The 12,070-nt window shown below is 39.8% G+C and overlaps 1 protein-coding gene across 1 annotated transcript; it reads right to left on the bottom strand.

Moving 5' to 3' along the window:
• Positions 1-475: 475 nt before the first annotated feature.
• On the bottom strand, positions 476-10,363 carry si:ch73-261i21.5 (zona pellucida-like domain-containing protein 1). The gene is made up of 12 exons (XM_048267184.1): positions 10,199-10,363; positions 7,733-7,774; positions 7,174-7,294; positions 6,126-6,352; positions 5,275-5,459; positions 4,802-4,874; positions 4,581-4,678; positions 4,044-4,124; positions 3,744-3,915; positions 3,296-3,407; positions 2,938-2,967; positions 476-1,189 (listed from the first exon to the last, which is right to left on the bottom strand). Exons 1-12 carry the CDS (start codon positions 10,361-10,363, stop codon positions 1,023-1,025), a joined length of 1,473 nt encoding a protein of 490 aa, XP_048123141.1. The 3' UTR covers positions 476-1,022.
• Between the last annotated feature and the right edge of the window lie 1,707 nt (positions 10,364-12,070).

The following is a 12,070-nucleotide window of genomic DNA, read 5'->3' as shown; positions in this document are numbered from 1 at the left end:
ATATGTGCAATCTGCATGCTCCTTTACATCGTCTCATTGACCACTTCCCGCCACACGAAGCACTGCAATCTGTTTTCGTTTTGTTTTTGTTTTCATGTTTGTTTTGGTTATACTTATGTACTGTTACCATGTTAGAACCGTTTGCCTGCACACTTTTTTTTTTTTTTTTTTTTTTTTTTTTCAGAAAGCACTTGTGCCACATCAAACACACACAAACCCTAACTCGTTCATAACTTGTCCTTTTCTTCTGTTTGCATTACATGAGTATACTTCTGTGGAGGGGGAAACCATGTTCTGAATTGTTAATAAAGTTTTTTTTTTTTTTTTTTAAAGAAAAAATTGTTTTCTTGACACTCTCAAACCACTCTCGATTCCCAAGGGATGTAACTATTGTTGAAATAAACTTAATGTGTACCTTAAGCTCTAGAACCGAATCCTTACAGCAAACATGTTTAGAGTCGTAGAATAGCAAAATCAATGATTGATATTGTCTCCAAAAGTGTCTTGTGGCAAACCTGAGGCAATTACCATTATCAATTCAGAATACAAAGAAATTTTGGACAACAAAATGGTTCCCTTTATATTTTAATAAAAATAGAGAAATATGTAGAAAATAGTACTGCATACCCATACCCTCAAGCTTTTCATGTTTTTGCAATACCACATGAGCGAATAATGAATTACTCTGTGATATATGAACATTTAAAAATACTATATGAAGATTATTTCATTCCTTTAACTTGTGATCATAGATAAATAAGACATGCATTTCATACATACAAGCAGTGTATCATCCCAATAAACCTCAAGAGCGGAAGAGAAAGTGTCTATGCAGGAGAATGGCATGCATTGTATTTGATTCAGCACAGATATGCTTGTATATATTTTATTATAAATGATCGGCTAGTGGTTTTGTTCCTTGACCTTTACCAGTGTTTTAACCCATGCAGAACTGGGTCTTTGGCAGCGAGCTGGACGAAAGTTGTCGGCTGTCCAGTCAGAGTCCTGTTGTTTCTGTGGATTCAGCCCCCTATGTTGGCCCTCAGAGGCAGCAGGTCGTCCTTGGTCTTCTTAGTGAGACGGACCCAGTAGAAAACAGCTCCCAACGTGGCCATACTCATGACTGCAATCACCGCTGCTGCTACGGCTACTCCCAGTACTGGGGTCTCTTGATAGGACGGATCAGAATCTGAATATAGACACAAATAGATCACCTGCTTTCACCCATCACTCCTGCTTAGCTCCAAAACATAAATGGGTATACTAAGTGATCCAAAATCCAAAACATATCATCAAATGAGGCCATATACAGTACCCTCCAGAATTATTGGCACCTCTGCTAAAGTTGACTAAAAACCGGTATAAAAAAGAATCTGTTGGTGATTTATTGTCATCTCAGAATGAAAAAAAATAGGAAAAATACAACCTTGAAGAAAAGCAAATTTATTATTTTTTATTATTTTTAGAAAAAGGAAAATCTCATAAAGAAATAAATATTTTTTAACAAAAACACGTTGCTCATAATTATTGGCACCCCTGCTTGTAATACCTTCTTAAGCCTCTCTTTGCCAATGAAACAGCTTGTAATATTCTTCTATGACACCCCATAAAGTTGGAGAATATAAAGCAAGGGATTTAAGACCGTTCGTCTTAACAAAATCTCCCCAGATCGTCCAGATTCCTAGGTCCACACTTATGCATTATCCTCTTTGACTCACCCCACTGTTTTTCTATGGAGTTTAGATCAGGGGACTGAGATGGCAATGTCCGAAGCTTTGATTTTGTGTTCAGCAAACCATATTTGTTTTGATCTGGATGTTTGTTTTGGTTCATTGACCTGATGAATGATCCAATCATGACCAACTTTTAGAGTCTTGACAGAGATTGACAGATTTCCTTTGAAAATGTTGAGGTTTTTCTTGGTGGTTCATGATATTATGCACCTTAATTAGGTTCCCAAAGTCTTTGGGAATAAAAACAGCCCCACAATAGCACAGCCCCTCCACCATAATTCTCATTAGGCATGGGGCTCTTTTCAGTATAGTCATTCTTCTACGTATGCCAAACACACCTAAATTGTTTGTAGCCAAAGAGCGCAATTTTCATTTTATCTGACAATAGACCACACTTCCAGACAAAGTTACTGTACTACTCAGTAAATCCTGCTGTTTACATTGGTAATTAAATGACTGGATAGGCTTTTACCTGGCATGCCCTCTAAATAATCTATTAGAAGTAAGGTCACTTTTGAATACTTTTTTGGGGACTTGGTGACCCCAAGATGTTACCTTTGTCTGTAACTCTCCAACAGTGGTTATTATGGAATTTTCCATACTGTACGTGGGGGCAAGATAACCATGGGTCTTTGTCCAACCTTTTAATCATTGTTTTAACTGTAAATATAGGCATTTTCAACAAAGTACCTAGTTTTCATAGACATTCTCTGACTTACAAATGTTAACACACTTTCTTTTTATTTAAGTTTAGTGTATTATCTTGTCTTTCCGATGTTGAAAAATGACTAGAGGATTTAGCCTTTGTAGCCTAGTGAAAAAGAAAGTCATGAACTACTTCTGAAAGTTAACAGACACTCTGATTAATTCAAATAATTTGAAATTAGATAGGAAAATGCTTCTGTTTTGCTTCGGTTTTGTATATAAGATTTTTCAGAGGTGCCAATAATTGTGAGCAATGTGTTTTTGTTACTTCTTGATGAGATTTTCCTTTTTCTCAAAATAAATTTGCTTCCCTTCAAGGTTGGATTTGTTTTCATTGTGAGATTACAATAAATCACCAACAGATTATTTTTTATACCGGTTTTTAGTCAACTTTAGCAGAGGTGCCAATAATTCTCAAGGGTACTGTATGGCTTTACTGTTTGATGGTTCAATCATACAATCTTTAACTCAATACTTCATAAATGTAAATGATAAATACCTTCAGACACGTGTCCTACAGCCATTTCATCTGAAAGAGAACAAATCAAATGTTATTGTTTGCAAACACAGGTTTAGCGTACTAATGTAGATATTGTATTTATGTAAATGCTTATCAAAGCTTAAAAAGGTGTCATCAATCTGCTGTGTCTCATCTACTGCAATGTCAATACTGTAATTATTTAGGACTCTACGTTATGTAATGGTTTGATGCATGCATTTTCACTGTTAGGTGAAGCAAAATAGATTAACTATGTAACTTTACTGGCTGTTGAGACAGTTTGGTCCATGCAAGTACTATAAAAGTCAGTTCGATACTTGATACTTGATACTTATAGTTGAATAATTACCCATCTTACCAGTGTCGAGTTTAGTGATGATGGGGCCAGAGGTGACTGTGGCCGTGTCGCTCACTGAGGTGCCCTGAGCAGACATGACCTCCCTCTTCCTCCTTGAGTTGCTCGAACAGTTCTGAGAGGCGGGAGGAGACCACAGGTCATGGGCCCTGCCTGTATATCAGGGAGGCTAGGCTTTAAAGCCTTCATCCAAAACCTCAGCTTCCCATTGCTGTGTTCCTTTTATCTTAACTAGATGAGCAGGGTGCTGTATCTCTAAATAGCACAATAATAACCAAATAAAATTACAGGAACTAAATAATGGTGTATGTCCACTCATGATAAACAATTCCGACAAAATTCACAAAGCTGAAACCAATTCTAATGCTACACGTTGGGAAAAATGGGATCTCATTAATAGCAGTAGAGCCACCATATCATAAATCAGGTTCAGGTTCAGGAGTTACCATACCTGTTGCAAAGAGCTGCAGTATGTCTTCTCACAGAGCCTAGTCTCACAGTGCAGGTAGAAGGTCGAGACAGTCTTGTTCTTATGCTCCACAAAACGGAAGGCCTCGAAGGAGAACTGTGCTTTCTGCATATCACCGTTCTGTCTTATCACTGTCTGCCCATCCCGAGTACACCTACAAGCAGAGACTTAGAGACTGTAAAATATGGAATTGGCTCTAGTCACATCTTACGTCTCTCATTTAAGGCCTGCTGTTTTTATCTACAATAAAAGTAAGATTTAGGATTTCACCCAACAACTCACCCAACAAAGAGGTCATAGTAAGTGCTGTTGATTGGATAAGGGCTAGTTGTGGCATAGCATCGATCCAGCAGCACATTAAACCTAAATGAGAAGGAAAGATTGCAGTTGATCCAGTGTCATAACCTCAATGTTCCTATGCTCCAAGCAGTAGTGTGTTCACGCCCACCATCATCTTAATGGAGCAGCTAAATCCACAAGGCCAAAACTGGCATATGGAATTTCACCTTGTGATCCTATCTAAGTTTTTTGGTAGTTATGATATGTTACAATATGATATTGTGTAATTTTCATAGATATTATGGTAAAGAGTGTTATGTAATAATTTCTCAATTTTACTGATATGAAATTTTGTTGATACACAGATCCAGTATCATGTTACATATGTTGGATTCCTTCTGTGACATTTTTATATTTTAGTTGGACAAATTTGGCATCATGAAGAATCCTTCTATTAGAACCTTTGACTTGAAGAAAGTTGTCATATCTAGTAGCTATCTGTAAGATATATATCCTTAACAAAGGTGTCATATCTAGTACCTTTCAGTGAGATTTGTAGCCTGAACTTCCACAAAGATTCGTGTTTTCAGTGACAGGCCGCCGTCTGGAACCTGGAGCTGGGATGAGTATTCAGCATCCTTGGAATCATAAACAGTTAATGTGTGAGTTACTCATAAGTACTCTTCAGTATACACAGTAGGCCTATAGTATAGTATAGTATGAATAGAAGTTTTGTGTATGCATGTGATCTGTGGACCTACCCGAAACAGGCGCATGCTTAGAGTACTGATGAAACTTCCATTGTTGTCCTTGATTACCAGGCTCACGCCCGATCTGTGGTAAAAAAAATAAGCTAAAGCTAAGCTACCTTTGATTGGGCATTATATCCTGACAAGTTTATTCATTAAGTACTGAGGACTCGTGTTCATTCACTGTGATGGAGAATGGTTTTAAAGTTCATCAGTTGTTAGCCTGCTGGATATACATGATCTGAAAAGTTCTGGAAAAAAAAAGAGAACATAAGCATCTCTGCAGTGAAGTGCAAGAGTTGCATCAGTTTTTCCTCCATTTTCTGAACCTTGAGCAGAACTGATATCCACTGGGGCAACAACTGACATTTGTCACAAAAAATGGCATTTTCATTATCAATTAATCCCATACAGTTACAAATGTATTGCTTATTTTTCTTTATTAGTTCCCATAAGAGAGAGAAAATGAAGACTGACAAACTCACACACTCAATTCTGTGTTGTTCACCAGGTACTGCAATGGGTAGCGGCAAGAGAACAGATACATCATCTCTTTACGGTAGGTAATGGTGCCGGCACTGGGGTCCAGGGAGTTGACAATCCCTGAGATGTTGACAAACTGAATGTTGGAGTAATCTGAGAAGACTCCTGAACCCCGTTCTTGAGTAATCTGTGAGATAGAGAACATTTGTCAGGAACATCATCTGTCAAAAAGACATTCATGTTCTGATTTCACTGCATGCCATGCACAGTCCAGAGGAGGTAAGATACTGGGGGAGAGGTATAAGTATAAGTATATATACTCTTTTGATCCCGTGAGGGAAATTGGTCTGCATTTATCCTAATCCGTGAAACACACTCAGCACACAGTGAACACACAGTGAGGTGAAGCACACACTAATCCCGGCGCAGTGAGCTGCCTGCAACAACAGCGACACTTGGGGAGCAGTGAGGGGTTAGGTGCCTTGCTCAAGGGCACTTCAGCCGTGCCTACTGGTCAGGGTTCGAACCGGCAACCTTCCGGTTACAAGTCCGAAGCGCTAACCAGTAGGCCACGGCTGAGAGAGGGTAGAGAGAGAGGGTAGAGAGGGAGAACAAGTCAGAGGGAGGAAGGGATGGAAGGAAGGAGAGAGACAAACAGACAGTTGGAGGATGAGGGTGCGAGAAAGGGAAGGATAGATTAAAAACTAATTGGAGTGTTCCCATATGCACAAAAAAACTGTTCTGAACTCCACTGAAAGGGACCATGTGTGAAAACACTAAAAGATAATGATAATGTACCACTTCTATCCATGTTTTTACCGTGAGTCTGTACCACATCTCTTCGTGTTTTTACCGTGAGTCTGTTAGAGCACTGAGACACAGCCTGCTCGGTGATGGAGAAGTTGAACTTCAGCACAGGAGGGTCTGCATTTAGATCAGGGGTGCCATAGCAGCTGGGGTTGTTGTACTTAGCGTTGAGTGCCATCAGAGACTCGTTGTATCCTCCATAGTACACGGGACAGAGCAGGATCTGGAGTTCCATCCTCTTGGTACCACACACTACAGAGATATCAGAGTTCTCTGCAGAAAACAATAAACAAAAACAGTGGTAAATATAAACAATTCCACTAGTTAATCTCTCTGACTATTGTCAACATATGTCTAAACATTTATATTTACATGCAGTTTATAGCAAATGCATATTTATGAACAGAAATTATTAATAGCAAACACTTTATTCCAAGCAACTTTCAGTATGTAATTAAGACAGTAAAGGAAGATATGCTATTTACATATTTATCAGCATGAAACTTCCTTGGGTGTTATTGATTCCTTATCTCAAAAGTTAGATTGTCAAGAAAAAATGACATTCGTGCAACACATGCCTATAGGTTAACTAGATTTCACATACTAACTGCATACGTGTCAGGCGTTTCTAGGGCACAAGTGATCATTTATGCCCTTAAGGCAGAAACGCAGAAGACCATGGACTCATGTTGCTGGGTGGATCCAGCTGTGCTTTCTCAGGTGTGAGGCAGAAGAAAGGTGAGCTTCCTGCTCGCACTACCCTGGCTAGCGCCACCACTTCTCAATGAGACGTGGTCTGGGAACCAAACGTTCATTTTCTCGTATTTGAAAAAAATGCCCAGATCCGTTTATTGGGTGCCACGGATGTCTATCAAATGCGTCTGTGCATAGCTCATCATCGTCTTGCTTTCCCACCTGTTCTGTGATTGGTTCCCTATCTCAGGCGAAAATTTGCTCCATGGTCTCCAGGCTGCCTTAGCAGCGTGAATCAAATCGCGCGCAAGGCAGCATGGGAACACCCAGGCTATGCTCGCACAGTAGTGGGAAAGGAAAGGCACGACGGTAGTGCTGCGACAGCGAGCTCTTCCACTGACCTGGCTCTCGGAACGTGGCCTTAGAGCTGCATATGTTCTGGGCCTCTCCATGAAGGACAAGCAAGGCAAGCTGATACACAAGCAGGGACAGCCACATTGTCCTCACGCTGCAAGGGAAAACCTGCCACAGACATAATCTCACCTTGACCTCATTTCATGTGGAACTCTTAAGACACTGCTCTCAACATTTTCAAATAAGTTAGAACATGTTATAAGTGAAGTGGTCGTGATAAAGTGTCCATAATAACATGCTATTCAAATGTTCTAAATATTTTAACAACTTCAGGGCTGTTTGATTTACTACAAATAAAACTTCTTAACACATTCCTGAGGCCATAATTTGAAACAAAGCTTGTAACCCAGTAATGAACAAATTCATAAAATTAAAAAAGCGTCGAACATAGAAGTCCAGGATTGAGGTTTAAAAAGTTTCAATTCAAGAACTGTTTGACTTATTCAACTGAGTTAATGCAAATGTACCTAAACAAGTAAAGAAACAAACAAAAAAATCCCATGATATTCCTATTTTAAATTGATATATTTGACAGAAGAATTGTACCTTAGTGTGCCTTCGGCACCTGCTCCTCTTCTCTTTCTTTGCCTGATGTGGTATGAGGACCCCACCTATTTATACCGGCCTCCTTTCTAAGGACATCCGGAAACACAGTGTTACGGGAGGGTGGGGGGCTGTGCGAAGCCAAGAGAGCAACTTGAGTGGATTTATCAGAAATGGTATATGCTGCTGCAGCATCTGATATGTCTGGAAGTGACTGTTTTGCCCTTGGGTTTGGATTTAGTTGGCTGTTTCCTCCCTTCTTTTACCCAGATGTCAATATGACATCAGATCATATTATGGGCAGGCCTATGATGTTACTTTGGTTACTTTGGTAGGAAATCAGATAATTCGTCTTTGTAGATCCAGAGGCTAACAACCCGCTTTATAGAGACGTGCCACTGACATGTACCAATGCCTTAGATGACAAAAGTAAATTCTCACTTCAAATTCTCATTCTCAAGTCATTTACTGAAGTCTGTGTTTACTTGGTTAAAAAACACCTTAGGTATAGCCTACCATATTCCACATGCACACACTTTCATATTGAAAGAGAAACATATTTCAATATAGTCATGGACATTTTTATCTTTTCCCCCTTCATCACTAGACAGATCTTTATGTATCACTGTCTAATTGGTACTTGTAAGGAAACCACATAATAGGCTACTATATAATACTGGTAAAGAATCCATTGAATCTTACCAAGGGCAACTGCATTAGTGACATGAACATGAAATACTATGCCATTTATGTTCAAGCACATGTGTTATAAGCTTATCTCTAGGGCCTAGGTGTAGGATCTTCATCTGGAAAATAGATCTGTCCAACGACACTGCCGTAAGATTCCATAAGAATGGAATCACTTCTGTACCAACAGCTCTCACGTCACCACTCAAACACTGAAGACACCTCACAACATGGGCTTAAACAATAGACTGTGTCATCTCGCAAGCCCCTGCTGTACAGTTCTGTGCGGCTGTATCACACCAGTGATATTCCATCGCTCATAACTGTTCATGGTTCAGGCACGCAAGATATGGCCGTTCAGTGGGACTTGATAGCACCTGAACTTCTCATGGCTCTGTTTTTAATTTTCTTCATTAAAGGGAGAAAGAAGACTGGACTTACATGAATAAACAAATATTCATGCTGCCTTCTTGTTATCCAGATTTGATGGATAGTTAGGGCCTATTGACATAAAACAAAAAAAAATGCCCCCTGCCAGATATCAGTTTCTTGCCTCAAGGCAACAATGTGCCACAATGGTAGTAAAACGCCTAGCTTTTCTATATATGGCTGTGTTGTGAAACTGATAAAAAAAAACACAGATTAATGCAAAATTTATGGAAAAAGTTCATTTATTCATTCAGTTTATTCAGCTTTCACTAAAACAAGTGAATTCTAACTTTTATCATGTCACAGAAAACAACGACCAACTGATTGTAAGTGTGTTTGCACAAACAAGTGTGTGTATCATTTGTGGATGAGCAATATTATGCCTATTCTTATTTTTGTATGTATGTACAGGTATGATTTGTTTCAACATCTCTTTTTGAAATGCTGATATCTATTCAGTGTGGAACCGCAGAAAGCAGTTGCTTGATGCTGTGAAGCAGAGATGGACATTACATTTCTGGCACTTTACTTTCGGAGTACCGCTGCATCCTGGGATGTTTCATCGGCCTTTCTTCTCCGTCATCACCATCCAGTGGGCTGTGGCATCCAGACGTACATTGACAACAGGGATGGGTGCAGTTGGGCCTCTTTTCTTTTCTGCTTCATATTCTGCAGCAACAGAGGAACTGGCAGTTACCATTGCCATGTCCAAGAAGTGGAACATGAGGCGATGATCCCATTTCTTGGAACGGACTTTTGTTCTGTAGAGAGCTATGAGTGAATCAAGGAGGTCCACTCCACCCATGTTCTTATTGTATTCACTCACAACAGCAGGACAGGGAACTTTTTCTTGCGATCCCATCTCTGAACCTCAGTCAACGGGGATGCTCCGATGTAATTGCTCAACAGTGTAACTGAGCGGTGATCAAACCACCGCACAACATTCAGGGTGGTTTCACCAACAGCTGACTTCTGGTCACAAGACCCATGTCCTGTTTCCTTTAGTTCAGAATCCGACTCAGGTTTGCCCCAGGTAGCCTGTTGCCACAAACAGTTCCAGTGCAGGGGATTCCCTGCTCAGCGAGTGTCAGAACAAGGGGTACGCTGGTGAACCAATTGTCAAAGAAGAGCTTATAATTCTGGTGCACAGGCACAGGTTGGGCCAGGCGGAGGACCACATTCCCACTTGCTCCAATATCCCTCAGTGTAAGGGGCTGTATAACTTTCCCAGTGTACACCTCAAAGTTGTGAGGGAGACCATCAGAACCAGCTAAAACAAAAATTTTGTAGCCCCACTTCTTTGTTTTTTTTTGGCAGGTATTGCTTTAATTTACTGTTCCCTTTGAATGGCACCATCTGCTCATCCACCGCCAGCTTCTCAACCATGGGAATGGACATCAGCTTTGAGGTCAGGTGATCCACCAGTGGCCGCACCTTGTAGAGTGGGTCTTCATTTTGCCTGTTATTGTTGCTGAAATGGAGGAACTTTTTGATGATCTCCCATCTATTCAATGACATAGTGTCGACTACTTGGGACACTCTGCTCGACTTGCTCCAATACATGCGGGTGCCTGGCAATCCAAACAAGGACATATACAACACAGTGCCTAGGAACTGCTCAAGTTCAGAGGTTTTAAGGTTCAGGGGCTTATTTGGATCACATTGCATAGCGTAAAGATTGGACTGATCGACAATCACATCAAGGATGTCCTCAGAAAAGAAGACCTCAAGAGGTGACATGAGGTCATTTGGCCTTGGCAGGTTGCCTTGCCATTTTGGGTAAGCAATGGGATTGGGATTGTAGAGAGTTCTCCAATGGGGTAAGATTGGACCATCATCTTCAACAACTTCATCAGGTTGCTCTTCCTCAACCGGTGCAGGCTTAGGATCAAGGCCATCTCCTTAAATCAACAGGAAAAAGTGTCAAACCTAACTTCACTACCGACACCGCTTCAAAGCAATGAACACATATAATCCCTTTTAAATACTTACACACTCACAGATGCATGTGCAGTCGCGCACACAAACACCACATAACTCACTGACCCTTGACTGACCCCTGATCTGCTAACTGTTTCAAACCTGTTTCTGGAGTCCATTCTTCCTCACTGTCATTCTCCTAAATTTCACTGTCCTCAGGAATGACCCTAACTGCACAAGGCAGCCTTTCTCCCATAAAAAGTGTTTTGCATCCATTTCCTGTAAGTTAATTCAAGTTTCTGGTAATACATGAACAATAACAATCTTGGCTAAATTCAGAAATAGATCTATGTAAATATCTATCTGCTATATCTATCTATCTATCTGTCTGTCTATTTATTTATTTATTTATTTATTGTTGCATCTGTATATGTGAGGATATCTAAAACATGAGTTATAAAGACTAGAATTAAGAAGCACCATTTATCTTCATTTGTCTGAAAATCTATTCCCTGGCTGCATATTGTTGCCCTCAGGCAACGAAGGAAAAATAGCTGATTTAATACATTAATTTTATAAATATATGTTTTCAGACAACAAAAAATGCGTTTATACACATGCAAATATTTTTTTAATTGAAGATATTTCATATTAAACATGTTTAAATATGTTTTATATCTTACCTCTTGTCAGTGCTGCATACCATGCGGCTGCACTTCCTGGAAAGACTGTCCCACCCCCTGGTCAAGGGTCAAACCCCCTTTTCCCCATAATTTTATTGGATAGGAACATGTCTTGTGTTGATGTAATGAAAGAAATGTAAAAAAAAAATTAAAGGGCCAATGCATTCACTCAAAAAGTGGTTTGTTGCTGAGGGCAACACCATGCCATAGAGGGTTAAAACAGAGCACTGTGACATCCGTGTCTAATTTATTAAACTTTGGAACCACGACTCCATCCATAAACTTCAACCACGACTCCATTGTGAGTTTTGACAGTGATTGACAGGTGATGGCGGGTGGCATGTGACAGGTTGGGTCGAACCATCCTGGGGGGGACTCTGGGTTTTAAGGATAATGAAATTGAAAGGCCTACTGAAATATAATTTTTATCAACTTATATTTTCCTGAAATATTTATTAAATAATTGTAATTAATATTTTTGCAAAGAATTCTACTTTTTAAATCTATGTATATTTTAACCATAAGCTGTTTTTAGGGCATTTCCACTACCGTTATTCATAAGGATTTATTCTGGTCATTGAACGGTTGCGGAGCAATGTAACAGAAAAGAAAGGGTGTGTTT

Source organism: Alosa alosa, chromosome 2 (assembly GCF_017589495.1).
Source record: "Alosa alosa isolate M-15738 ecotype Scorff River chromosome 2, AALO_Geno_1.1, whole genome shotgun sequence".
Taxonomy (NCBI): domain Eukaryota; kingdom Metazoa; phylum Chordata; class Actinopteri; order Clupeiformes; family Clupeidae; genus Alosa; species Alosa alosa.
Note: the sequence above shows the minus strand (reverse complement) of the source record. Positions and strands in the feature narration are given on the sequence as shown.

Bases quoted from the DNA above. Each gene is read 5' to 3' on its own strand.
- si:ch73-261i21.5 (XM_048267184.1), bottom strand. From the start codon at position 10,363: ATGTCATTGAATAGATGGGAGATCATCAAAAAGTTCCTCCATTTCAGC. The intron at 4,875-5,274 runs GTGAGTTTGTCA...TTTTTACCACAG, and splicing joins AACAACACAGAATTGAGTGT to ATCGGGCGTGAGCCTGGTAA. The intron at 3,408-3,743 runs GTATGGTAACTC...CCCGCCTCTCAG, and splicing joins ACTGCAGCTCTTTGCAACAG to AACTGTTCGAGCAACTCAAG.